General features: G+C 34.3%; 1 protein-coding gene across 2 annotated transcripts in view; it reads left to right on the top strand.

The window, feature by feature from the left end:
- The window catches only part of LOC149816090 (protein SWEETIE-like), a 105,641-nt gene that overhangs the window by 50,095 nt on the left and 30,067 nt on the right, over positions 1-25,479 (top strand). For both annotated transcript variants that reach the window (XM_089987568.1, XM_089987567.1), the window contains 12 exons: positions 282-338; positions 2,481-2,548; positions 3,571-3,664; positions 5,354-5,580; positions 11,852-12,002; positions 12,115-12,183; positions 12,751-12,807; positions 12,996-13,082; positions 13,169-13,297; positions 13,446-13,649; positions 13,723-14,187; positions 14,440-14,505. In XM_089987568.1, the coding sequence (XP_089843694.1) occupies positions 282-338; positions 2,481-2,548; positions 3,571-3,664; positions 5,354-5,580; positions 11,852-12,002; positions 12,115-12,183; positions 12,751-12,807; positions 12,996-13,082; positions 13,169-13,297; positions 13,446-13,649; positions 13,723-14,187; positions 14,440-14,505 (1,674 nt within the window). The remainder of the gene's footprint in view (positions 1-281; positions 339-2,480; positions 2,549-3,570; positions 3,665-5,353; positions 5,581-11,851; positions 12,003-12,114; positions 12,184-12,750; positions 12,808-12,995; positions 13,083-13,168; positions 13,298-13,445; positions 13,650-13,722; positions 14,188-14,439; positions 14,506-25,479) is intronic.

The raw sequence follows: 25,479 nt of genomic DNA, 5'->3' as shown, positions 1-25,479 counted from the left end.
GTATTTTTATTTTTATTTTTATTTTTTTTCTCTTTTTTCGCTTCCCCCTCGCTTCCTAGGTCGTTTCCGGTTCGCTTCCGGTTCGCTTCCTAGGTCGCTTCCGGTTCGCTTCCGAGACGATTCTTGATTCGCTTCTAAGTCGTCCCACGCTTCCCACTTCCTAAAATTTTGAAAGTGCCTCGCTTCCCGTATCGCTTCCCGCTCCCGCTTCTTCAACTGACAACCATGCTTTAAACTTACTTTAAACTTATGTCATCGAATTTTGTTGTTTTCTTTTACAGCCTATCCTTCGGCATCTTGCTGTATCCACTCTGCGGCATCTAATAGAAAAAGATCCTGTAAGAATCTGGTTGTTTTACCTCTTTTCAGTCATGTTGGCCTAGTGATATTTAATTGCTAGTACTTTCACTGATTAATTTTAGGCTATGCTGTTAGCATAATGAGTTGCCTGCTTCATACATGTTTTCTTTAATCATAAGATAATTAGTTGTGCACTCTCAAGATGCAGAGTTACTCTTATTCATGAACTTTTCTTCTCCTATTCCCTATGGTTATGATACTAAAGTGAACATGCTTTCTGTTTTTTATTGCTGGTTTAATGCAATGTACATACCATCTCCTTTTGTTTCCTTTTCTTTTCTTTCTGAGTTCCTCATAAGTCCCAAGATCAATTTTTTTTCCTGTTGCTTTGCTTAAATGGATGATTTACTCCTTTTTTGGGTCTCTCAATTCATTTCCTCTTCTAGCCCGTTACACTTGGCGAGTTCTTTTTCTTTTGATTTCTCATCTCTATGTGTCTCGTAATTCTATTGTCCAAGATTTGAAATTAACCTTTCTGTTTAAGTTATGATGATTGTTATATCCAATTATCCTACTTTTGTTTTTTCCATTTTACTAAGTGTTGGTTCATGAGCAAACAGGTTTTTGGAATTTTTTAGGATGCATTTTTTCATGTGTTAAAGATGTCTGTAATTTGTGTCTTCATGAGCAGCCCTATAATGTTTCTAATGGTATACTGAAGTTCAATAAATTTCTGTTCTCAGGCAGGTTCAATTGCTTTTTCTTCTCAGGTAAAATGTTCGCTCTTAACAAACATACCACCAGACCATTAATGCTTGAGAGCAAATACCATTAACATATCAGGAAATTTATCCTCAACCTCAGTATCTTCCATAAATGAGCATCAATTTTGTGGTGTATATGATGAAAATAATCATTATTTTGCTTCAATGAACTTTCGTGATAGCAGTGAATTATTTATGGTTATTTGAAAATAAGACTAAATCCTGGGATATCTGAAACTTGAAAAAAGATGAATCTCGACTACCGAGCCTTTGATGGAATCAAAAGAGACATGGTTCATGTTGAAGTCGAATATTGGTGGGCTATCGTGAATCCGTATTCTATTATTGTAATTGAACTTCCTTAGTAGCTGCTTCCTCTTAGTACAGAGAAATCCAGCAGATAAAACTTCCATATCTCATCCTTGTTTCCCATTGGGAAATCATATTAGACATGCTTAGATAACCATGGAAAAGCTCCTTAATGAAATGAAATGAAACAACACAATATTAAAAACCATTTATATGCTATATCATCACATTAACTTTTTATCATGTATCCTGATTTACATGTGTATTACTCTGTTTTCAAATTCATAAACAAGAGAATCTTTCTTCCCAACCATTGGTATACTGGTGAATCCCCTTTTATGTTTTCTAATATACTGATATCGTATTCTATAAACAGTTTGATTTTTGAATGGGTAAGTGAGATTTAGTGGATGCTCATTTCTAATGTCTCCGTGATTGACACATTGATGCTGGAAATCTGAAGGTGGGCAAAGCCACCACTTGCAATATTGCATGTAAGGTGACTGGTTTGAATTCATATCTGGGTAAAATGGATGATTTTGATGAAAAATGTCAGAGGTAAGTTGAAAGACATGAAAATATGAAGAAAAGATGATCACATCAGCCCTAGGTCAAACACATCCCACTTAGTGTTTGATGGAACACAAAGGTTGGCAGAAAAAAGAAAATACACAGCACAAAGCAGAAAACCAGAGGTACAAAAAGAAGATCCTGAGCAAAAGAGAATGGTTGTGGAAGAAAGAAAGAGAGATTGAAAAAGAAGCAAAAGAAGATGAAAAGGGAAGGTGAATAGATTAGACCCACAGCCAGTGAGCAGCAACGGAAGAGGATCAGACATGTTAGACAGAGAGCTGCTTTGATACAATTTGAAATAATAAATAATATTGAGAAGAAAAGAGTTATGGAGGGGGGTGGGGAAGGAAAAACGTGATCAGACATGGGAGGCTTCTCTTTATTTATGCGCATTATACTTGTTAGATTGCTGGAAGCTGTAGTTGTTTCTTATTCTTGACCTTTTATACTTCTCCCAAAATTTGGTTGAATAACAGCGATTCTTATTGAATAATTTTATTGTTTGCATAAATAACCCTTTATTGTGATGATCAGGTTGCAGTTATTAATGAGCATATTGAAGGGAACTTATTCAGTATGCTCAATGAGGAAACAGACTCTGAGTATGCACCTTGACTTCTGTATCTTTGCATCATTTTAGTTATTGAAGAAATATCTAGATTTTGATTTTGATGAGCGGGTTGTACAGAATTGTTCTCTTTAAGAAATACTTTAACTTTTCATTTTGACAAGATCCTTATTTGTGGTGTATCCCACATTGTGGTACCTTTGAGGGGCATGGCATTAACTTCATGGATAAGCTCTCACAAATTTTTTTTCTGGATTTCTGAAGTTTTCTTTCAACTTGTCATATACTTCAAGACGGTTATATTTTGATCCCCATGAGACCATATAATCTTGATCTGGAGTGTATTTTTCAACAGCTATGATTTAGACACCTTTGTTTATATATTAACTGTGTGTGTGTGTGTGTATATATATATATATATATATATATATATATATATAGAGAGAGAGAGAGAGAGAGAGAGAGAGAGAGAGAGAGAGAGAGAGAGAGAGAGAGAGAGAGAGAGAGAGAGAGAGAGAGAGAGAGGTTTTAGCTTTGAATGGAAGCCCTTGGCGGCAATCACTAATGTCTTAGGTAGCAAAATTCCTCATCTACATAAGTTTCCATGAATGATATAATGTCTGCCCCGCTGTCTCCATCATGGACCCTGTGAAATTTAATTCTCCATGAAGATGAGTACCAGTGGGTAGATGGTAAGGCCATATGCACCTTGACTATTATAGTTTGTCACTAGTTCCCTGTTTTGCTTTTCTTATGAGGTAATCTCTGTGGTCTTTCTTGTCACTATTATGTCTTAATCTCTGAGACAAATATATTTAAAGGTGCTGTTTGAGAATTTCTATGAAGATTTAATTTCCATGAACGGGAATGAAAGCAATTCCTATTAAAAGCAGTTGCATGTGTGGACTACACATGATTAGTCAAAAGATACCACTGATCTACACATGATTATTCAAAAGTGCATGCTAAAATGAATGTTGTATTGCCTTATATGGGAAATTTGTGATATATATGCTAAAATAATTTTTTTTTAATTTCTTGATGATTTCCTTGTAGGATTGGGATGTTGGTTCGTGCAACCGTTATACGCTTGCTTCATGCATCTTGTCCTTCTTATCCATCACTTTGGATTCAAATTTGTCGAAGTGTGGTAAGTTATTAGCTTCACATGTGTTGTGGGTGCAAGTGATCTGCATTTTTTTTGTAAGTCTTCTCCAAATGGAATTACTAGAGACTTCAAGTGATAGTGTTGTGGGTGTGTCCTCTTATACGCTCGAGCTCTTTTACATGCAAACCCACCTGCTATGCTGATAATATCACTTACATGGTATGCGGGATCAATGTTATAAGTATCGTACCTTATCGTACGATGTGGTACGATACATATCGTTACTATGGGCAACAACAATACGATACACTTGTATCACGATACAAGTGTGTATCGTATTTGTATTAAGTGTATTATATGATATACCCTTGTATCATACCACATCATATGATACAAGGTGTATCGTACAATACAAGGTGTATGCCTTTGGTGCACTTTAAAAAGGGTCGAAACTTGTTTTTTATTTTTTGGGTTTTAAAGACCTCTTGAGGACTGACTTCCTCATTTGTGTAGAGGTCATTACAGAGGTATCCATGCACCCTAGTGTTGGGGAACAACGCAACACACTATCGATAGATCGAAAAAACAAAAACGGGAATAAGAGAAATAAATCAACCACACAAAGAACAAGGATTTTACATCGTTCGACAAGAGTTGCCTACGTCCACGAGCGTATTAAGATCCACTATTAAGATTGAGATACACACATGCCTTACAAAAAACAAATTGCTCTCTTTAAATACAAGGAGTTGGTAAAAAAATCCCTATTCTTTGCTTCTTATTGAGTTTTTTTCGGGGAAGATAACATCAGATCATCCGACATGGCAATGAGATACTAAAGTAGTAAGTGGAAACTGATTGAAAATTGAGTGCAATTATTGCGATAATATTTTTTCAGGTGGTATCTCTCAGTTGAAACATCATTTAGCTAGGACACATCTCATTGTTGTAGCTTGCTTGTTAAGGAATTTGCCGGATGTTGTGAAATGACAATGCCAACAATTAATCACTGGTATGAGAAAAAAACAAGAAAAAAAGATGAGTGAGGTAGAAATGGGGTATGCGCAGCCCTGGGAGGATGTGTATGACAAAGATGCGTAGCCCTGGGAGGATGTGTATGACGAAGATGAGACATAAATGCTTCATATGCGATTTTATCATTGTATTTTGTATAATTCATCATTGTTTCATGTGTTATGATTTTTTTAGAATTTTTGCTAAATTTTTTATGATTTTTTGAATTTTTTATTAAAAAATTCTGATTTTTTTACGATATGATACAATATGTATCTTATTTTGGGCCTGACCAATACGGGTTACGATACAATACTTACAACCTTCTGTGAGACAGTGAGAGCTCCTATTTGCATTATCTAGCAGAGAGCAGCCTATGATAATGGAAAGAGACAAAGCCAACAGAACCAGACATGGACTCTCAAAGCATCAAAATAGGACCTATTTCTTCTTCTTCGTTTTTTTCTCCCCTCCCCTACACTCTAAACTACAGTTTGTAAGGGTTACAAGCTCAATGAAACTAAATTATGTAGTTAAAATGCTATGGCTACTGCAAACATCTGGTATATTTGCAAGTGTTGTAAAAAACGAAAAGTTCACTTGTCTGGTTGATTAAAAAAGAAAAAAATCCGTTATCTATTTTTCTATTGGTATTGGGAAGTACCCTTCATTTCATGTGAAACCACATTGTACTAAAATTATGTAAATGGATTTCAGGTTCTTGCAACTTCAGTAAAGAGGGTGAATGTGCATAATTCTTCAGAGTTTGATATTTCAGCTGGAACCTCTGATGGTGATGTGGCATTGAATTATGGGGATGATGACGAAGACATGATAACAAATTCGTATGAAGGGCGAGGAAAAGGATCCATCCGTGATATTTGTCACGTTGATGTAAAAAATGATAAACATCTGCGTTATAGAACTCGTGTTTTTGCTGCAGAGTAAGGAGTATTTCATTTTGCTTTGTTGATATGTTTGAGAAACTTGTTTTGCTCGTAAATTCTTTATATCTTGAATTAAATGGTGAAATATGAAAATTTTATGTGTAAGGCCCTGGGTTTTCTTCCCCTCTTTTTGGGCTACTTTTTTTATTTGTTTTCTGGTATTGGAAGTTGGCCTTGTTGAGATCTTGTTTATATCATTGTATATTGTAGCTTTGCATTTGGTCCTAGGATGATAGTTCTGATGCACATAGTTATTGCATGATATTGCACCCAATCTTCAGTTTCTTGCTCCATAACTTTTCATGTTTAATGATAATGTAGTATGTAACAACATAACTGCCTATATCATGATAAAATTTGTGGGCCGTCGACTCCATTTCTCATGACAAAAAATAAGTTGGAGGAATTGTAGAAAAGATTGAGACCTCCTCCCTAGCGGTGAGTGCTGCCTGGTGTAGCCCTTGCTTCACTCAACCGCTAGGTATTCAAACAGGGCTGCTGATACTGTCAAAGGTGTAAGCATGACTCTAAGAGGAAATGATAAGAACAAACTGCTTTGCAGCTTTTCCACAACAGCATGTACGTTTCCATAATATATATAGAAAATAAGTTTTGTGCTAGACTAAATTAGCATTGCCATGTAAAACTTTGAAAAATTGAAAAGCTTATTGTGTTGAATTGTGGAATTTTTGATGCAGTGAAAGACTTGCATGCATGTATGACTGTTAAGATATATATATATATATATATATATATATATATATATATATATATATATATATATATATATATATATATATATATATATATATATATAAACCGAAATACCCATTAGGGGCATTTTGGTCATTTCACCAAATAGGCATCAGTCCCTAATGGGCTGACATTTTATTTTGTCTTTTATACTTTTACTTTTTTTTTGTTTTTTTTCCTTATGTCTTTTATGCAAAAGGAGCATTTTTTTTTTGTTTTTTTCCTTTTGTCTTTTATGCAAAAGGAGCAGCTCATGTGAGTGTTGGGTGCAGCCTCAACAGTCACATGTTCATCCCCTTATTCCCCCAGTGTATTATAAATAGCCCCAATGGGCCATGTATTCTTTACTACTCTTTTGAGTGCCTTTTATGCAATAACAATTTGTTATGACCCTTGTGTGGGTGGTTTCGTTGATTCAATCAAGTATTCTACTTGATTGAAAGTGTGTTCTTGCATGTGTATCAGATTCAATCCACTTCATTTCATGGTATCAAAGTCTTGGTGATCTAAACGCATTTTTCTAAAAGAAAGATCGTGACACTATCAAGAGGATGATCGTGGGATTAGCGGATACAACAAATCAAGGATTGTTGCATCGAGAAACGTGCCATTTCTCAAACAAGTCTTGTGTCTCTATCTTTCTCCCTTCTCGTTATTTTTTCTCTACCCTTTCTCTTCGCATTGTAAAGTAATCTAGAATGAGATAAAAGTTATAATCTCCATTCCCGTACGCCTAAACGATACCAACTATGTGATGTGGGCATCCATAATAAAACACAAGATATGGGAAAAGGGGTTATGGGGTTTGGTGGATGGTACCGAAAAAGAGCCCAAACTCATTTTTACGAAAATTGAGAACAGGAGGGAGGTTGCTCTTCAAGGTGAAGAAATGTGTAAAGCCGTTTTCGATTATGAGAAAAAATGAAAAGAGTAAAGGATGAGCCATTCCAAAATTATTGGATGGCTCATCAATAGTGTAGATATTCATAAATGCCCTAGCTTAGCAAAATTTGATTTTGCAAGCGATGCTTGAAAATATCTTAAGGACATGTATAGTTGCCCACATATGCAATGTCCAAAATAATGTAAGAACCATGACTTAAGGAGAGATGAATATTAGAGAATATTACAATGCTCTCTCTCTCTCTCCTATGGGATGAATTGACTCTTCTTGAGCCAAAATGACAGTGTCCTCAAGATGTAGAACTCCGTGAAAATCAAATTAAAATGAAGCATTTCTACCAATTTGTGAATGAGCTTAGGCCCGAATTTGAGGGAACAAAATCGACTCTCCTTCATAGAGGAGGTTTGTCATCCATAGTCGAACTTGAAGAATTGACTATGGAAGAGAATAGATTAAAGAAGCCATTCGCTTCAAAAGATGAAACCGTTCTTGCTATGTCCAAGCCCGGTAATCACACTAGGAGTTACAAGCCTCCTCACTTTATGAAGAATGAGAATAGGAGAAATCCCAATAACTATGAAAAAAACGATAAAAAAAGAGATCATGAGTATAAAAAAGGTGGCAAAATCATATGATATCATTGCTATAAACCGGGACACATCAAGTTTTTTTGTCCCAAAAGAAAGAAAGAAGATCACCGTGATGATAAAAGAGTTGCGTCGGTGTAAAGAAATGATGTAGACGACTCCAAATGCATTGGCTCACTGTCTTTAGCTTAATTAATGGAGGTGCTACAACCAATGTTCAAAGGTCATGCTTCTTCCTTTTCGAGGGCGGTCGTATCCACAAGTGGTGACCCTAGTAAGACTTCTTGGATCTTAGATTCCGGTGCTTCATTTCATATGACTCCAAATGAGTCAATATTATCCGAATGTCATTCTAACCCAAATAATTCTTATGTTTCAACCGCCGATGGAACATCTTTAAAGATCAAAAGTTTTGGAACTTTTCAAAAACAACCAAACTTTCACATACCAAGTATTAGAGTTGTGTCAAAACTAAATTTAAACCTTTTATTAGTTTCACAAATTACGGATTATGGTTGCAAAGTTTTATTTTCTTCTAATGATTGTTTAATACAGGATCTCCAGTCCAGGAAGCCGATTGGGCAAGGCCATAGAAGAGGAGATCTCTATGTAATGGAATGTCTTGAGTTATCAAAACAATCTTTTTTGTAATTTTGTGAAAAAGAAGGATATAAAAAATTAGCACAAAAGACTAGGACATCCTAGTGTGACCAAATTACATTTGTTTTCATATCTTAATAGTTGTAAATAAAAGAATTTGGTTTGTGAAGATTGCATTCTTGGCAAAATGAAAGCTTTGCTCTTTGAACAAAGACATTTTATACCAAAAAATCCTTTTGAGTTAATACATTCGGATGCGTGGGGACAAACTCCTGTTATATCCAAAGGTGGGGTATCATACTATGTTGTGTTTATAGATGACTATAGTAGACATGCTTGGATTTTTTTCTTAAGCAAAAATCAGAAGTATTTGAATGCTTTAAAAAAATTATTTTTATGTAAAGACTTAATTCAAAACCAACATTCAAATTTTTAGATCTGATTCCAGGGGGGGATTTGTATCAAAAGAATTCAAAAATTTTCTTGACCTAAATGAGATCATACATCAAAAATCTTGCCATACACTCCTCAACAAAATGGTCTAGCTGAAAGAAAGCATAGACATATTGTTGAAACCACTAGAACACTTCTTATATCGAGAAATATTTCAAAAATGTTTTGGATTGAAGCCGCTCTTACATCAGTTTATTTGATAAATAGAATGCCAACTATTGAAAATATATCTCTCATTGAAAAATTGCTTAAAATTTCCCCCGATTATAAAAGGTTGAGTCTTTGGATGTAAATGTTTTGTTCTTACCCATATAAATGACAAACGTTTCCCAAAAGCAATCCCTTGTGTTTTTTTAGGCTATGTTGAAAAATCAAAAGGGGATATAGATGCTATGACATGAAAAGAAACAAGTTATATGTTTCATGAAATGTTACATTTCTGAAAAATGAAGATGGTTTTAGCAAAAAAAAAATTCAAGAAAACTATGTTTATTCGTTTCTTTTTTATCTTATTAATGAACATAATATGTGTGAAAACATTCGTAATGAGGATGAAAGTGAAAATGAAGACACTTATGATATAAGTGAAAATTGTAGACAATGGTCTTGATAATATCGACCCACTTCATACTACCATACAAACATACACTCGGCGGACCGAAGATCACCCACCATATGCCTTAGAAAGATACTCACAAAATCAAGATGTAGACTTTGCTAGTATTAGAAAATCAATAAAAATTTTCAAGGCCCCTAGTAGATTTGTATCTTATGATTCCTTTGAACCAAGATACCGAGCATGTTTAATGGCTATACACTCATATATAGAACCATCATCTTATTATGAAGCCAAAAACCATCAAGAATGGGTTAAAGCAATGAATGATGAATTAAAAGCTTTAGAAAAAGCAAAAACTTGGAAATTCAAACATTACCCAAAGTACAGAAAACTATAGGGTGTAGATGAGTTTACAAAATTAAAACCAAATGAGATGAGACATTGGAAAGATATAAAGCTCGATTAGTAACTAAGAGATATAGTCAAAAATATGGAATTGACTATGATGTGACCTTTGCTCCAGTTGCTCGAATGACGACTATCATAACCTTTATATCTATAGCATCAATTCAAAAATGACCTATCTTTCAAATGGATGTAAACATGACTTTTTGAACGATAATTTAGATGAAGGAGGTCTACATGGATCCTCCACCAGGTTTGAATTTAGCACATGGAAAAACTCTTAGGTTACGAAAAGCCTTGTATGGATTAAAACAAACTCCCAAAGTTTGGTATGATAGATTCAGTAATCTAATGACTCAACTTCATTTTAAATCTTGTTTTACCGACACTGCATTGTTTGTTAAGTCTTCTAATGTAGGGATGGTCATACTGCCACTCTACGTGGATGATATGATAATCACAGGAGGTGATAAGCAGGGAGTAAATCATATCAAAGATGTGCTTAAAGACAACTTTGATATAACAGATCTTGGTTTTTTAAGATATTTTCTTGGTATTGAAGTGACATACTCACCTCGTAGTTATTTTTTGTCACAAACTAAGTATGCAACAGAGATTATTGAGAGATTAGGACTCTCAGATGAGAAACATGTTGATACTTCAGAGGTCATAAATGCAAAAATGAGGAAGGATGATGGAGAACCTCTACAAGATCTAACCCCATATAAACAAATAATTGAAGTTTTGTCTTATCTTTCTATTACTCGTCCTGATATTTCTCATGCTATTCATTCAGTCAGTCAATTTTACCATGCTCCCACTACAGTAGATATGAGTGTTGTAATACGAATTATTAGATATATTAAGAACTCTATAAGTCAGAGACTATTTTTGTCATCCTCTTCCTCATTAGAAGTCATTGCATACTCAGATTCTGACTGGTGAGGGGATGCAAATGATAAACGCTCAACTATTGGTTTATGTATTTTTGTAGGCGACTCTCTAATCTCATGACGATGCAAAAAGCATCAGAAAGTGTTTCTCTCCTCAACTGAAGCTGAGTATCACGCCATAGCAACGACCACATCAGAGTTAGTATGACTCCGACAATTACTGGAGGACTTGGGAATCCACACCAAAGGACCCTCCAAATTATGCTGTGATAACAAGAGCGTTGTGTATATTGCAAGCAACCATACGTTCCATGAGAGGACAAAACACATTGAAATGGATTGTCACTATGTTCGTGAAGAATTTTTGCGAAAGACTATCACATTGCCCTATGTTCCATCAGAGTATCAACTAGCGGATTTCTTAACCAAAACACTTCCGTCACCCAAATTTCACTTTCTACTTGGCAAACTCTCGGTTGTTCTACCATGAGTTTGAAGGGGGGGGGTTAAGATATAGTTAATATATATATATATAAAAACCGAAATACCCATTAGGGGTATTTCGATCTTTTCACCAAATAGGCATCAGTCCCTAATGGGCTGACATTTTATTTCGTCTTTTGTACTTTTACTTTTTTTTTTTGTTTTTTTCCTTTTGTCTTTTATGCAAAAGGAGCAGCTCATATGACTGTTGGAGCTGCCCCAATGGTCACAAATGTGACCGTTGGGTGCAGCCTCAACAGTCACATGTTCAGCCCCTTATTCCCCCATTGTATTATAAATAGCCCCAATGGGCCATGTATTCTTTACTACTCTTTTGAGTGCCTTTTATGTAATAACAATTTGTTATGACCCTTGTGTGGGCGGTTTCGTTGATTCAATCAAGTATTCTACTTGATTGAAAGTGTGTTCTTGCATGTGTATCGGATTCAATCCACTTCATTTCAATGACAACCAAAAGTCTTTACTAATTGTTAACTATGCTAGTGCAGAATAGCAAACTTCCTGTCCTTTTACCATTCTCAAGCCTGTGTAATTGAATGCTATCCATTATTTGTGATTTATGTTTCTGCAATACTTGTACAAATTACTAACTCAGAAATATCGAAAGCAGATGTCTTAGCCACATACCTGTTGCTGTTGGATTAGATCCTGCACATTTTGACCTGACTTTGGCTAGAGCAAGACGTTCCATGAATTCCGATGCCGCTTCCAGTGATTGGTTGGTGTTCCATATTCAGGAGCTAATCGCACTTGCTTTTCAGGTTTATGTGCAAGATGTGCATGGGATGTTTTAGCTGCTTGACTTAGGTGAGCCTCCTTGAATATTCGTCATGCCAGAGCATTAACTTGTATTTTTATTGATGGCTTTGATAGATAAGCACCAGTCAGTTTGAGAACATGCAACCAATGGGTGTCTCACTTCTATGTACAATTCTGGACAAGGTAATATTGTAAAAAGCACCTTAGAGTGCTCTTTTTTTCACAAGTCTACCTTGGTATATGTTAAGACATCAAAAGTAAAACATAAAGTTCAGTTCCTTACTAATTAAAGAAAATGTCCTTACATTACAGACAGTTTCACCACTCGTATTTACTTTTCTAGGCACGGTAAACCTAATGTGTTTTACTCAACTAGCATCCTGTAATTTGTAAGGCAGCTGCTATCTCAAGAGCCCTGACATTGAATCTTAAGATTTATGTTTATCTAGTCCACAAATAATGAATCAGAGTAATTTTTCCAAATGAAATTAGAAAACAAGAAGACCAAAAGCTTAATTCTTCACCGTTTATGGATATGCTTATACTGTTGTTTCATTTAGGTGGCAATTGGCGCATAAAGACTGGGCAGAATCTGTATATGTATTAATTTGTGTGGCGATGCATTTGGAATGTGTTTTCTTATGTCCTGGTTATTCACCATTTACTAGCATACCAACATTGTATAGGTGAAATTTATATGCTATTGTTCTAAAATGTTATATATTTTTAATCCATTTTTTCATTTGTCAGTTTGAGAAGACTCCTGATCCAGAAGTTCCCGGTCATCTTCTAATGGAACAATATCAGGTTATTGGCTGACTTGCTGTTGTACTAAATGTTATGCAAAAATTTTCCAATCAGATTTTAAGTTTGTTAGCATCATCACTTATCTCCCAAATACTTTTTTGGTCAGATCTTTGTCAAGGTCGCAATGATAGTTTATTTGAAGTATCTCTGTCTGCTGATTCTAGTTATTCTGGTTTGTTGGATGTCAGGCACAACTTGTTTCTGCTGTTCGAACTGCTTTGGATGTTACTTCCAGTCCTCTTCTTTTGGAATCTGGTCTTCAACTAGCTACAAAGGTGTGCATTTCATATCTTTGAACATATTTTATGCTTCCCATTTCACTTTTGTATGGAATAACAGTAAGTCATGATAAACATTTCAGATTTTTACAAGTGGCATTACTAGGGGGGATCAAGCTGCACTTCAGCGCATATTTCAATTAATTTCATGTCCGCTAGATGAAATTGAGGACATCTATTATCCATCTTTTGCAGAATGGGTAGCATGCAAGGTGTAACTTTGTGTTAGATTGTGAATTTGAATTTCCTTTTCTCAAATAACTTTTCATACTGGGTGTGATGAAGTTATGCTTGGTTCATTTTTTTAATGGTCTGTTTATGCTTACTATTCTGGTTTTCTTTTTCCGGTGTGTGGTTAAGATCAAGATACGACTTCTAGCCGCACATGCTTCTGTCAAATCTTATGCCTATACGTACTTGAGAAGACATCCAGAAAGCCTATCTGATGAATATGCATCACTAATTCCTGCTTTCTCAAAGACCTCAAGCATCTTAGGAGCATACTGGATTTCAATGCTCAATGACTTCATCCATATATGTTTTGGTTTGCAGTTCCTGACTAACGTAAGCTGTCTTTGATATGATTTTCTCTCTTTTTTCTCCTCTTGCATGTTTTTCACTGCTCCATTCATCGCAGTTTAAGCCTTTCCTTGCTGGAATTCGATCTTCACTGGTTTCATCAATGGTGAGGCCCTGTCTTGATGAAGCCTGGGCAGCAATTCTGCAAGCAGTCACATTAGATTCTATTCCTTTACAGACAGAAATAGATGGAACATCCAAATCAGAAGCAGGAGAGTTATCATTGCCAACTAGTTGTTTGTCTGGGTACAGCATGGTCAGATTGTCACTTGGAGAATTCAGTTTCCTTTGGGGTTTTGCATTACTTTCTCTCTTTCAGGGACAATCAGATGATTCCAAGCACAACTCAAAGCTTTTTTGTTCTGCCAAATATCTTGTTAGCAGCAATACAGGAGATAAAGAGTCAAGCCATCTGGATTTGAAACTCAATGAGGTTGCACTAGTTGCCATTATTTCTCTCTCAACTAAACAGTTTTATTATTCAGAAATGATTTCTTTGGACCTTTGCAGAGAACTTGTGCAGGTATTTCTTTAAAATGTCATTTTCATACATGTTTTCTGTTGGTTAAACTTTATCATTTTCTGCTTTACTTTTCTTTTACTTTGTTTTTCTTTCGAACTGTATGTGCTATATGATTTTGCATGTGTTATGGAATTAGCAAATCCCCGTTTCTATCCACATTCTTTAGGTTGGTAGAAGGAAGTATTTCTACTGAGACTAAATCATTAAGTTCAAAATTGGCATCTTGACATCCTTCCCTTTTTATTCCCATAGGCTCTGCTATACCTCGACTATGTGGATGTTTCATGGAATGATCTTCTAATAAATTTACTAGCACAGGTAAGGCATTTACACAATTTTCTATTTGGCCCAATTCTATATAATTTCTGAGATCAATTTAACATGTTTTTATTGTATAAAGATTCCTCATCTTGCCCCCTTTTAATTTGGCCATTAGTTCAGTGTATCACTTTGTTACAGTAAGCTCGTATCTCATGCTAAACAGTTGACTTTTGTTATTAGGTATAAAGAATTGCTGTTTGAAATCAGAACATGCAATTTCATGACCAAAAATAGTTTGCATTAATATAAGGTAAAGTAAAGCAAAGTGCAGTAAAGTAATGTAAGCAAGTAATTTATGTTTCATATTGATTTTCCGATTTACCTGGGCATGACGTAGACCAACCCGAAATAGGCTAACTAGCTCGGGTGTTTATTATGCTATGTATTTTATTATGCTCGAGTAGCCTCCTGAGTCGTGTTCCCTAAGGACGAAGTACAAAACCGTGAAGAAACGACCACTCCGAGAGAACTCTATGCATTCATAATTCTTATAAACAATATGTAAAATCATATTTAGTCATTCAATCGTGAAACACATGCACATACTTTCTAAGTAAATCGGTTAGATATTCATGCTACACATTAATCATGATACATAGGTGTGATATATTCGAATCAGACAATCATAATGCAATCATTTGCAACAAAACTATTTAGGTGTGATGCGTCATTCACCTAATAAGTCAATCTAGTCATTTGTAGGCGTGATATGTCATTCACCTATACGCTAACATAAGTGTCACAATCATAACCTCATATCAAGATCTAAAATCAATAAGGATCTGATTCTCACATCTAAGTTTAACATATAATCATACTACAATAGAAAAGCTAAATCTATAGATTCCTAATTGGCGATCTCCACCAACTCAGAAGATCATCATAACATTTTATTTAATCATATAAATATTTATAAGATCTACACTAGATCGCCTTGTCTAGGAAATGTACGACCTCACAATGAGTTACCGCCACAGGCGAATAACATGTCTGGTTTTGAACAATACACTTCCTCACAGGAATATACCGTCTTCGCGGGCTACCCGCTCTTGGACAATGCACTTACTTATAAGAACTTACTGCTCTAGCCGGATTACTTGATTTGGTCATACATGCATCATTATAATTGACCACTCTCAGGGTCTATAGCCACTAATACGGGCACAAACATGTATACAATAAATAAGCATCACATCATACATCACTTCATATAGTATTAAAATCATACATTTAACCAAATAAGGTTTCATAAACCATAGTTCACTATTGAACTTAAACATTTATCGCATGTATTCATAATTTCATATCATGTGACATTTAAATCATATCATACAGAAGAATATTATCCTACACATCAATCATTGTCACAAAAAATATTGTATTTTCGTAAATTGAACCTCGAATTATGCGTAAACAAAGCACGAGTTCTATGCATGCATACGTGAACATACACATTTCATAATACAAAGCAACTAAACCTCAACATACGTAACTCCTACGTAGTTTGAGTTATTCACACAGGATAAAAGTCATATATACATTATTTCACCACATAAATCAATATATCACCTTAACTATAATTACAAAAGAAAAGTATGTCAAAATCTTATTGACCATCTCAGCGCACATTATACACACATGTTTCTCAAGCAAACAAGACATACGAGTCTAAACCAGAGTTATTAGTCGAGGAAGCGGGAGCGGGAAGCGATACGTGAAGCGGGAGTGGGAAGCGAGGCCCTTTCAAAAATTTAGGAAGCGGGGAAGCGTGGGACTACTTAGAAGAAAATTCTGAACCGTCTCGGAAACGACCTAGGAAGCAAAAAAATAGAAAAAATGGGGAAGCGTGGGGGAAGCGCGTTTCCCATAAAAGGGAAGCACGCTTCCTAAAAAAGGGGGAAGCTTCCCCTCACGCTTCGGAAGCGCGACGTTTCACGCTTCTGAAGTGCGCTTCGGAGAAGCGCGCTTCCCCTTTTACCTAGGCACTTCCGGTAACTCTGGTCTAAACAATTTATATCTCATTTAAGTATGCTTTTAGAATCAATTAAGATAATTTATTTGCAAGACAATGCGAATTGAGTCATATCTTACGCATACAATTTACATAAACCTTTGTTCAGATCTTCTCACATGTCAAATACATTATTTTTTATGCAATATGATTAATAAACAATAACAATATGCAATACAAGTCAGAAACATATTAAACTTTTAAATTTCTAACATGTTACAAGCATAGGTTTTCAAGAAAAATTTGGATCTCTCTTGACCCGTTTTTATAAATTCTGTCAAGAATAACTGAGTTTATATAAATTCATGGTATTTTTACCGTGGTTACTTGTACCTCTCAAGAATACAATTCAACAAACCGTTTGCAAAAACAATAAATACACAAATAATTAAAAATATTTTACGAAACCCTCTCCTGACAGAGTTTCGGTCCAGAATCTGTAATCTGCAGGATTTTAATCAGATTAAGGTATTTATTGAAATTTTTGCAGAACGTTTTTGACAAAACCCTTTTTACACAATCTGATTTTAGGTATTAAGATTCACCCAAAATTTTTATAAAATATTTGGAGTCGTTTTTCATAGGGGTTTACAACGTTTATCAAAGATGAGTCAAAATCATCCTGTAAAAAGAGTCAGAAATTGGGGCTCTTTTAAAATAGGCATATCTGCATCAATATATATTCAAAACGAGCGAAACAAGATTCTAAATTCAAGATCAAGATGTGTACATGATCATGGTGATTTTATTTAGATTTTTTGGGCTAATATTCATAGAGTTATTGAGTTTTTTTCGAAACTGGTCGGGAAAAATTTATCAGACATCACACCCTTTTTAAGATTATAAAACCTTTAGAATCTGATTATTTTTTTGTTTGATCTGACTTAATACAGGTTAATACATGAATAACACCATAAAGAATTATATTAAGATTAGATCTAATACAAAATAATAACAAAGCCTTAATTTCGCATATTTCTCAAAATCGTTTTTAGGAAAAATTCATTATTTGAGTTTTTCGATCAAAGAAACGACTTTTTCAACCATAAAAACGTAAAGAACAGATCAAGAATATATTCAAAGTTGTTGGAAATCAAAATAATAAAATCATGCTCCAAGTGCATACAAAACATCGGCTACGTAAATCTTATCTGTCAAACGATAGATTTTTAAGGTAGAACGAGGAAAACGAGTGATCTGGCTCCTATTCCATCACCAAAAATCGAATAAGTGCAGGTCTAATGGCTGCACAGGGGTTCTTCAAACCTCCTAGATGTTTTGCAGGAGAGAAGAAACAAAAAACAAAAGGGAAAAAAGAAGAGAGAGAGAGAGAACTAACCTTGTTAATCCTTGTTAATCCTTCTTATGAGGGTCTCTATTTATAGATGGGCTTAGACAAGAGTCTCATCTCTAATATAAGAAGTTAATATTTTTAATTTTTTATATTAATAAAATAAAAAATAAATTATGAGACCTAATTCATTAAATTTCGAAATTACTTAAGCTATAAAAGAAAAGTGAAGACTTTTTACTCTGGCTTGAGCTTTAGTGATATGGTAACATTCTAGGAGGCCTACAGACCCAAAGAATCATTAGAATTCGACGTTTAAATAGTCGATTTGATAACCCTTGAAACATAAATCGTCGTAGTGGTCTTAGATTTAATCATATGCATACGGATCAACAATAAAGTTTAGTTGATGTCGAAAAATGTTAATTTTCGACTTATAATTAGGCATGAATTTCAATCGATGATAAAATGCTCAAATCAACACCAATTTGGGCATGCAGATAGTCGATTTTGATGCCCTCGAAACGAGGAACGTCAAGGTTGAATCTGATTAAATAGGTGAGCCACTGATCCACCAAAATTTTTGTTGAAACAATAATGATGTTGTTCGGAGCGTCCAACACTATGGGTCCAATTTAATGAGATTAAATATAAATCCAAAATCTATAATCTAATAATATACAAATCATTTACTTTCGTGTTTGGTCCGCATATTTTAGATTTTTCAATTATTCTTGAAATAATCTTCATAACTTGAGACAAAGATTCATAATTAATTGAAATCAAGAAAATCAAGAAGATCAAGAAGATCAAGAAGATCAAGAAAATCAAGAATTCACGATTATAGTCATGAATGCACCGATAATTCATCATTTATTTATTTTAATTATCAAGAAAAAATCTCTGGTTTTACAGCTCCCACATTGCAACCTTATTTATGTAAAGTATATAATAATTATACGATGTGCAAACTTGAAAGTTTGAGTAACCTACTATTTGTGTCTATATCTCTTCTTTGCATGAATATATGTGCTTAAGCTTGTAAGCTTTCACCCATGGATGCTAAGAACCATAGTTGCTAGATATGGGTGCAAGGTACTGGCTTGAATATGTAAGGGCCTCAAAAGTTTTAGGCACACTTTAATTGAAACACATTGGTACATCTAAAAAACTTAGTACTGATTTTCATAAACATGGATACAAGGTTCTAATACGGTCTTGCTTGAAGATTGGTACGGGTTGCTGAAGAAATTAATACAAGTTCCTGAAGATTATATCCTAGCATTTACCTTTTCACTATTAAAATATGAAGACCCTCTTTATTGTACATATGATTCTTTATGAGGGTAAATCTGTAAATTTTCCCTTTCTTGTATTATACTTATGTTGTAAGGGTTTTTTAGCCTTTGTATTTGTAGGGTATGGGTGTCGAGTGCCAGAAGCTTCTTAGATAGGTGGGAAGCTCACTTCCTGGAAACTCGCTTCGGAAGCGTGATACTCTTCGCATCCGAAACTTGATGCGAAGCTCGATTCCCTCACTTTTCCTATGCTTTCCACATGCTTCATCTATTCTTCTTATATGTTCTTTTACTCAACTTTTCATGTTTTTTTTGTGTTTTCTCTCACTCTTCTCACTCACTTTCATGTGCTTTCTCTAAATTGGTAGTCATCATTTGTAGATTTTGTTAAAAATTTAATTCTTACACTAAAAAAAATCATGAAATTTAATATTAGTCACTTTTATTTTAGTTTTATTTGTGTTTCATTTTGATTCCCATTCAATTCTTATATTTCTTTTTTTTTATTCCTCGCTTCCCGCTTTCTATACATTTAAAAATGCATCGCTTCTCGCTTCTGCTTCCCGTATTGTTTCCCGCTTCCGCTTCCTAGTCTGACAACCTTGGTGTCGACCCTTCCTTTTTATTGTTGTATCTTCTCTTTCTTTATGGAATGAAGTTCTCATTCTCCCTAGCCCTCTCTTTTTCTTCTTTGCTTGTTTGCCCTAGGGTTTCGTGATATGGTATCAGAACCATGTCTGATAGGAAGATGGAGAAGGGAAGCATCATTTTGGTGGAGATTTTGTCAGATTGATTGGTAGATTCAATAACTCTTGATTTTAGAGACTTATTGAATCAAGAAGTGGATCGATTGGTTCAGTTTTTTTATTTTTTGTGGTTTTCTTTGGAATTTCTGGAAGTGGTGATAAACTGGACCAGTCTTAAATCTTTTGCTTGTTCTTATCTGGTGAGTGGTTTTGGGTGACTGCAAACCCATGTAATAAGGTTGTTTTTTATATAAGAGTGCTGTGCAATGTGGTTGGTTTTAATATTTGAGGAAGATGATGAGTTTTATAGTCATGTATGAGTAGTTACTGTTGACGGTAACAGTGTTTTTGCTGTTTTTGGTGTATTTCCACCTGTGTATAGCTGGGCCTGCATTGGGTTGGAATTTTATGATTTTTTGTCTCTATGTTCTCACCTCTTGTTGTTGAAGAGTGGGAAGTAGTTTGGCATATCTTGGTGCTGGGCTGTGGCAGTCTTGTGATTGACTGCATGTGTTGGGTTGCAGCAGTCTTGTGGATGATGGCATGAGGGTGCAGACACTTGCTATATGTGATTGTGATGCCTTTTCCGTGTGAGGCTGGTTTACCCTTGCATATAGTGTTGGTGGCTTCCATTATTGGTGTGGTGGTCTTCTTGGCTTTAGTTGTGCAAAGTGGTGTAGCACAACTATATTGTTCTACTTGGGAGTGTGTGTTGCTTGTTTTCTTTGTATGCAGGTCTGTCTAATTTTGTAGTTGGGGGTTTGGTGTGACGATGGACAAGGAGAATATTCACTTAAATTCGACCTGACAGACTTTACTTATTGGGCAGAGTTTATGCGAACTGTTGGGTACATTTGTCAAGTTGTACATGTATATATATATATATATATATATATATATATATATATATATATATATATATATATATGTATGTATTGTCATACATACATATTTGTTTTATTTTGTACATATATACACATATATATTTATATATATGTATATAATGATGTAATAGGTAAATACCCTCTAGCGGTATTTTCATCATTTTACTCATGTAATAGTACTGCTCATTAGGAACATTTTTTCTCTTATTTATTTTTAATCTTTTTATTTAGTGTTTTTTTTGTAAAGAGCATGGGCTCTATGGTCAAAAGTCCATAGAGTCATTGCCCCCCCCCCCCCCCCCCCCCCCCCCCAACAGTCACATTTGTGACCGTTTAGAGCTCCCAACGACTCTATTGAGAGCTCCCCAATAGGGCCCCATGCTCTCCCTTTGTGTATATATAGGGGTTGAACCCCTTTCTTGTAACCAATGCTTCTTTTATGCATTTATGCTAAATAAAGATGAATATTTTTTACATTTTGTAATTTTCTATTTAATTTCTTAATGTTTTATATGCACTTAGTGCTAGTATTGGTGTCCCTTGTTGGCTATTGTTTTGTCCTATAGTGGACTTGTGCTTGTGCACATTATGATTACGATCTTGTAAGCCCTTAGTGGCATTGGTTTGTGCTTATGCACTTTCGTGATCGTAATCTTGTAAAGCCCTTGTGACATTGTTATTGTATTTTTTGCTATTTCATTACATGGTATCAGAGCCAAGAAATTCTTCTTGGCATTTTGCCTCTTTTGGGTCTTGGGATTCTTTGGTTCATGTTCGTGCTTCATGAAGGATTCATGATCGTTGTGTGGCTTGGATTCAAGGGAAATATAGACCTGATATGTATCTTATATCTTTAAGTATTTCTTGTGTTATCTATTCCATACATTATGCATGAGAAAACACTTATTTTTTTTATCATATATATATATGTATATATATTATAAGGAAAAAAATCTCTTTAAATGTTTTTTTAATCATTGTTGGACTTATTTTTTATTAAATATCTTATAAGATTTATTTGTTTATTTTTGAGAAATTAGATATATATTTGTTTTGAAGTCATGTTTGAATATTAATTTTTTAAAACATGCTTCTTTTGAACACGTCATGATTATAAATGTCAAATCATGTTCGTATTGTTGAACTTGATTTTGTTTTTTTTTTGATAAATTGTTATATATTTTAAAATAATTGGAGATATTTCAAAATAATGATGTGTGTATTTCACAAGTATAATTTTATGAAATTTTGCTTGAACTTGTGTTTAATATTTCTCTTTACTCTTGGTGTATTAAAAGTAATATATGAAGTGTTAAAAATTATGATCTAGCTTATAAAATAATTTTTATTATTAATATTTGATCCTTATTTCCTTATGATTGCCTTACATGATGAATAAGATTGTTTGTTTGTGCATAAGGTATTGAGTATAATTTCTTATGGGTAGTCATTCACTTTAATAAATGCTTTTTATGGGTCTTTTGTGGGACAATAGTTATGATATTAGGTGTTTATGTTGTTGATCCTTTTTGTGGTACTTATGATTATGTTATTAGTCTCATGACATTATTTTACATGCCTTGTATATGATTTAAAATATTGTGTTGCATACTTAGTTTTTAATAAAATATTAAGATGAGAATCATGAGAAAATTCTTTTGGAAGTTATATTTGTTTCTCTCATAGTTCATTTTAGTACTTGTCCATTATTGATGGACGTGTTTGTCCACTTAGATCTTTGGTGGATATGTGTGTTCTTGATTAAAGACTCTTGATTCATTGGATACTTGTTATTCATAAAATATAAATTTTTATATTGTGCCCTCAGTGCCTTAAATCTATTACTTGCATATATGTTTAAATTTTTTTCTATGCATGGTTTTTTTTATAAGATATGTTGTTTTAAGTTACTTAGATTTTTGCATATACATGAGTTCTTTTGTTCTCTTTATGAGAATCCATGATTAGTTTTATTTGTGTATACACTTGTTTTTTTGTATGGTTCTTTGAGAATCTCTATATATGTTTTGGTCCTCTTTAATGGCATTAATTGTCTCATAGTAAACTTGTAATCTAGATTGGGTTATAATTGTTTGTGCATATGATTGTACTATATTCAGTCCAAGTTTTTCATCTACTGTTATTGGATTTGATTTGAAACTTTGTTTTTTCTAATCAGTTCTTATATTTGAACCCACTTGTTTGAAAAATGATTTCTGTGAGTATTTATTGACTACTTATGTCATTTGTCATATCCATCACAAAATTTTATATGATGTATCATGTCTCTTGGCCTTGTTATTTTTTATTCAGAGAGATTGTTGGGGTGAGTTGTGTGCACCTCGTTTTATATCAGTTTAGATTGTCAGCTTATGGTTTAGCTCTAAGTAACAAATGATTAATCTCTGGATCTGAGTGTGTTGTATCACTTATTTATTAAATGGACACTGTTATTATGGGTGTTTGTAACTTTGTTTATACGTGATGACTATCTATTTTTAAAACCATGGTGTTTCGAAAGATAATTAAAATTGATATTTTTTTATAACATTAGTGTGCCTTCATTACAAGCTCTCTTACCTTTTGTGTTTTCTCCTATTATGCCTCCTATCTAAGTGTCATTATATGTAGATAATAGATGTTTATTCCCACATTCGTGTGTGTTTTTAGTCCATTGTTGACATTATAATTATACTCTTGATCTAGTCATAGATACACTTGACTTTTTAGAGTCATTATATGTAAACAAGAGATGTTTATTCACACCTTTGTGTGTGTTTTTAGCCCATTATTGACATTATACTCTTGATCTAGTCGCTGATACACTTGATTTTTTAGTGTCTTTGTATGTAGACAAGAGATGTTTATTCACACCTTCATGTGTGATTTTAACCTATCGTTGACATTATATTCTTGAATCAGTAGTCGCTGATACACTTTATTTTTTAGTGTCATTATATGTAAACACGAGTTGTTTATTCACACCTTCGTGTGCGATTTTAGCTCATTGTTGACATTATGCTCTTATTCTAGTTGCTGATACACTTGTTTTTAAGTGTCATATGTAGACAAGAGATGTTTATAAACACCTTCGTGTGTGTTTGGCCCTGGCATTATGTTTATGCTCTTGTTCTAGTTGCTGATGTACTTGATTTTTGAGGTTTGGAGGCCTAGTGAGGTAATTGTTTGTGGTGGTCGAACTATTGTTGAAGTTTGCAAAATCACTTCTTGATATTTGTGAAAATTTAAATTTCTTTATATTTTTTGCAAATTGGTGTTGATTTGCAAATATCACTCTTTGATACGTGAGATTTTTAAAATCTCTCTTTGAAAATTTTAAACTTTTACTACTAGTTTTTTTTATGAAAAATGTTTATTGATAAAATCTCTAAGCATTTTTGTGTACTTATGATAATCTTATTTTTTATATTGATAAAAGCTAGGTCGTCGCTCTGAAGCGACGCGTCACACCGGCGCCCGGCTGTGGTGTCAAATAGGCAAGGGTTCCCTGACTTTGTTGGACGGGTGGGGGTAAAAAAGTTAGTCCAAGACCATAAAATTAGGTTAGCCACTTGGAACATAGGATCTTTAACTGGTAAGTTGGTAGAGTTAGTAGATGTTATGTGTAGGAGAAAGATTGATATTTTATGTTTACAAGAGACAAAATGAGTAGGTGAGAAAGCAAAAGTGATAGAACCTTGGGGATATAAGATTTGGTATACAGGAATAAATAGGAATATGAATGGAGTAGGGATTGTTATGAGTCGTGAGTTTATAGATAATGTAGTTGAGGTCCGTAGGAAGGGTGATAGGATTTTACTTATTAAATTAGTATTAGGTTCAGAGATTATTAATATTATTAGTGTTTATGCACCTCAAGTAGGTTTAGATGATTCCATTAAGCGTCAATTTTGGGAAGATTTAGATGGAGTAGTACAAGGGATATTTTATGGAGAAAGACTTTTCATCGGCGGTGACCTTAATGATCATGTAGGCATTAGTAGGGATGGATTTGAGAGTATCCATGGAGGCTATGGTATAGGAGAAAGAAACAAAAGTGGAGAAAGGATTTTAGATTTTTGTTTGTCCTATGATATGATCTTAGCAAACACTTGGTTTAGGAAGAGAGAGTCTCACCTAGTAACATTTAAAAGTGGGGTTAATACGAGTCAATTTTTTTCCTACTTAGAAAGAGAGATAGGGGTTGTTGCATCGATTGTAAGGTTATACCGGGAGAAAGTGTAGCTATACAACATAGAGTCTTAATTTTAGATCTTAGAATTAGACAATGCCACAAAAGGGATAAACATAGGATAGATCCTAGAATTAAGTGGTGGGCACTGAAAGGAGCTAAACAAGGAATGTTTGTAGAGAAAGTAGTTAAGGAAGCTGATTGGTGTCTCGAGGAGGATTCAAAATCAATGTGGAATAAGATAGTGAGTGGCATGAGAAAGGTGGCTAAGGAGGTATTGAGTGAGTCTAAAGGCGGTGCACCGCTAGGTAAGGATACATCGTGGTGGAATGAGGATGTCAAATTAGCTATTAAGGTTAAAAGAGAGTGTTATAGAAATCTAAGTAAGAGTCGTGATAATGAGAATTTGAAGAAGTATATGATAGCAAAGAAGGAAGCTAAAAAAGTAGCTCGAAACGCGAGGGATAAGGTATATAAGGAGGTTTATGACAAGTTGGATACCAAAGACAGCGAGAAGGATATTTATAGGCTTGCAAAGATGAGAGATAG

The sequence above is a fragment of the Nuphar pumila genome, chromosome 14 (genome assembly GCF_984573655.1).
Source record: "Nuphar pumila chromosome 14, dmNupPumi1.hap1.1, whole genome shotgun sequence".
NCBI classification, from domain to species: domain Eukaryota; kingdom Viridiplantae; phylum Streptophyta; class Magnoliopsida; order Nymphaeales; family Nymphaeaceae; genus Nuphar; species Nuphar pumila.
The sequence above is the reverse complement of the archived record's forward strand: the minus strand, read 5'-3'. Positions and strand labels throughout refer to the sequence as shown.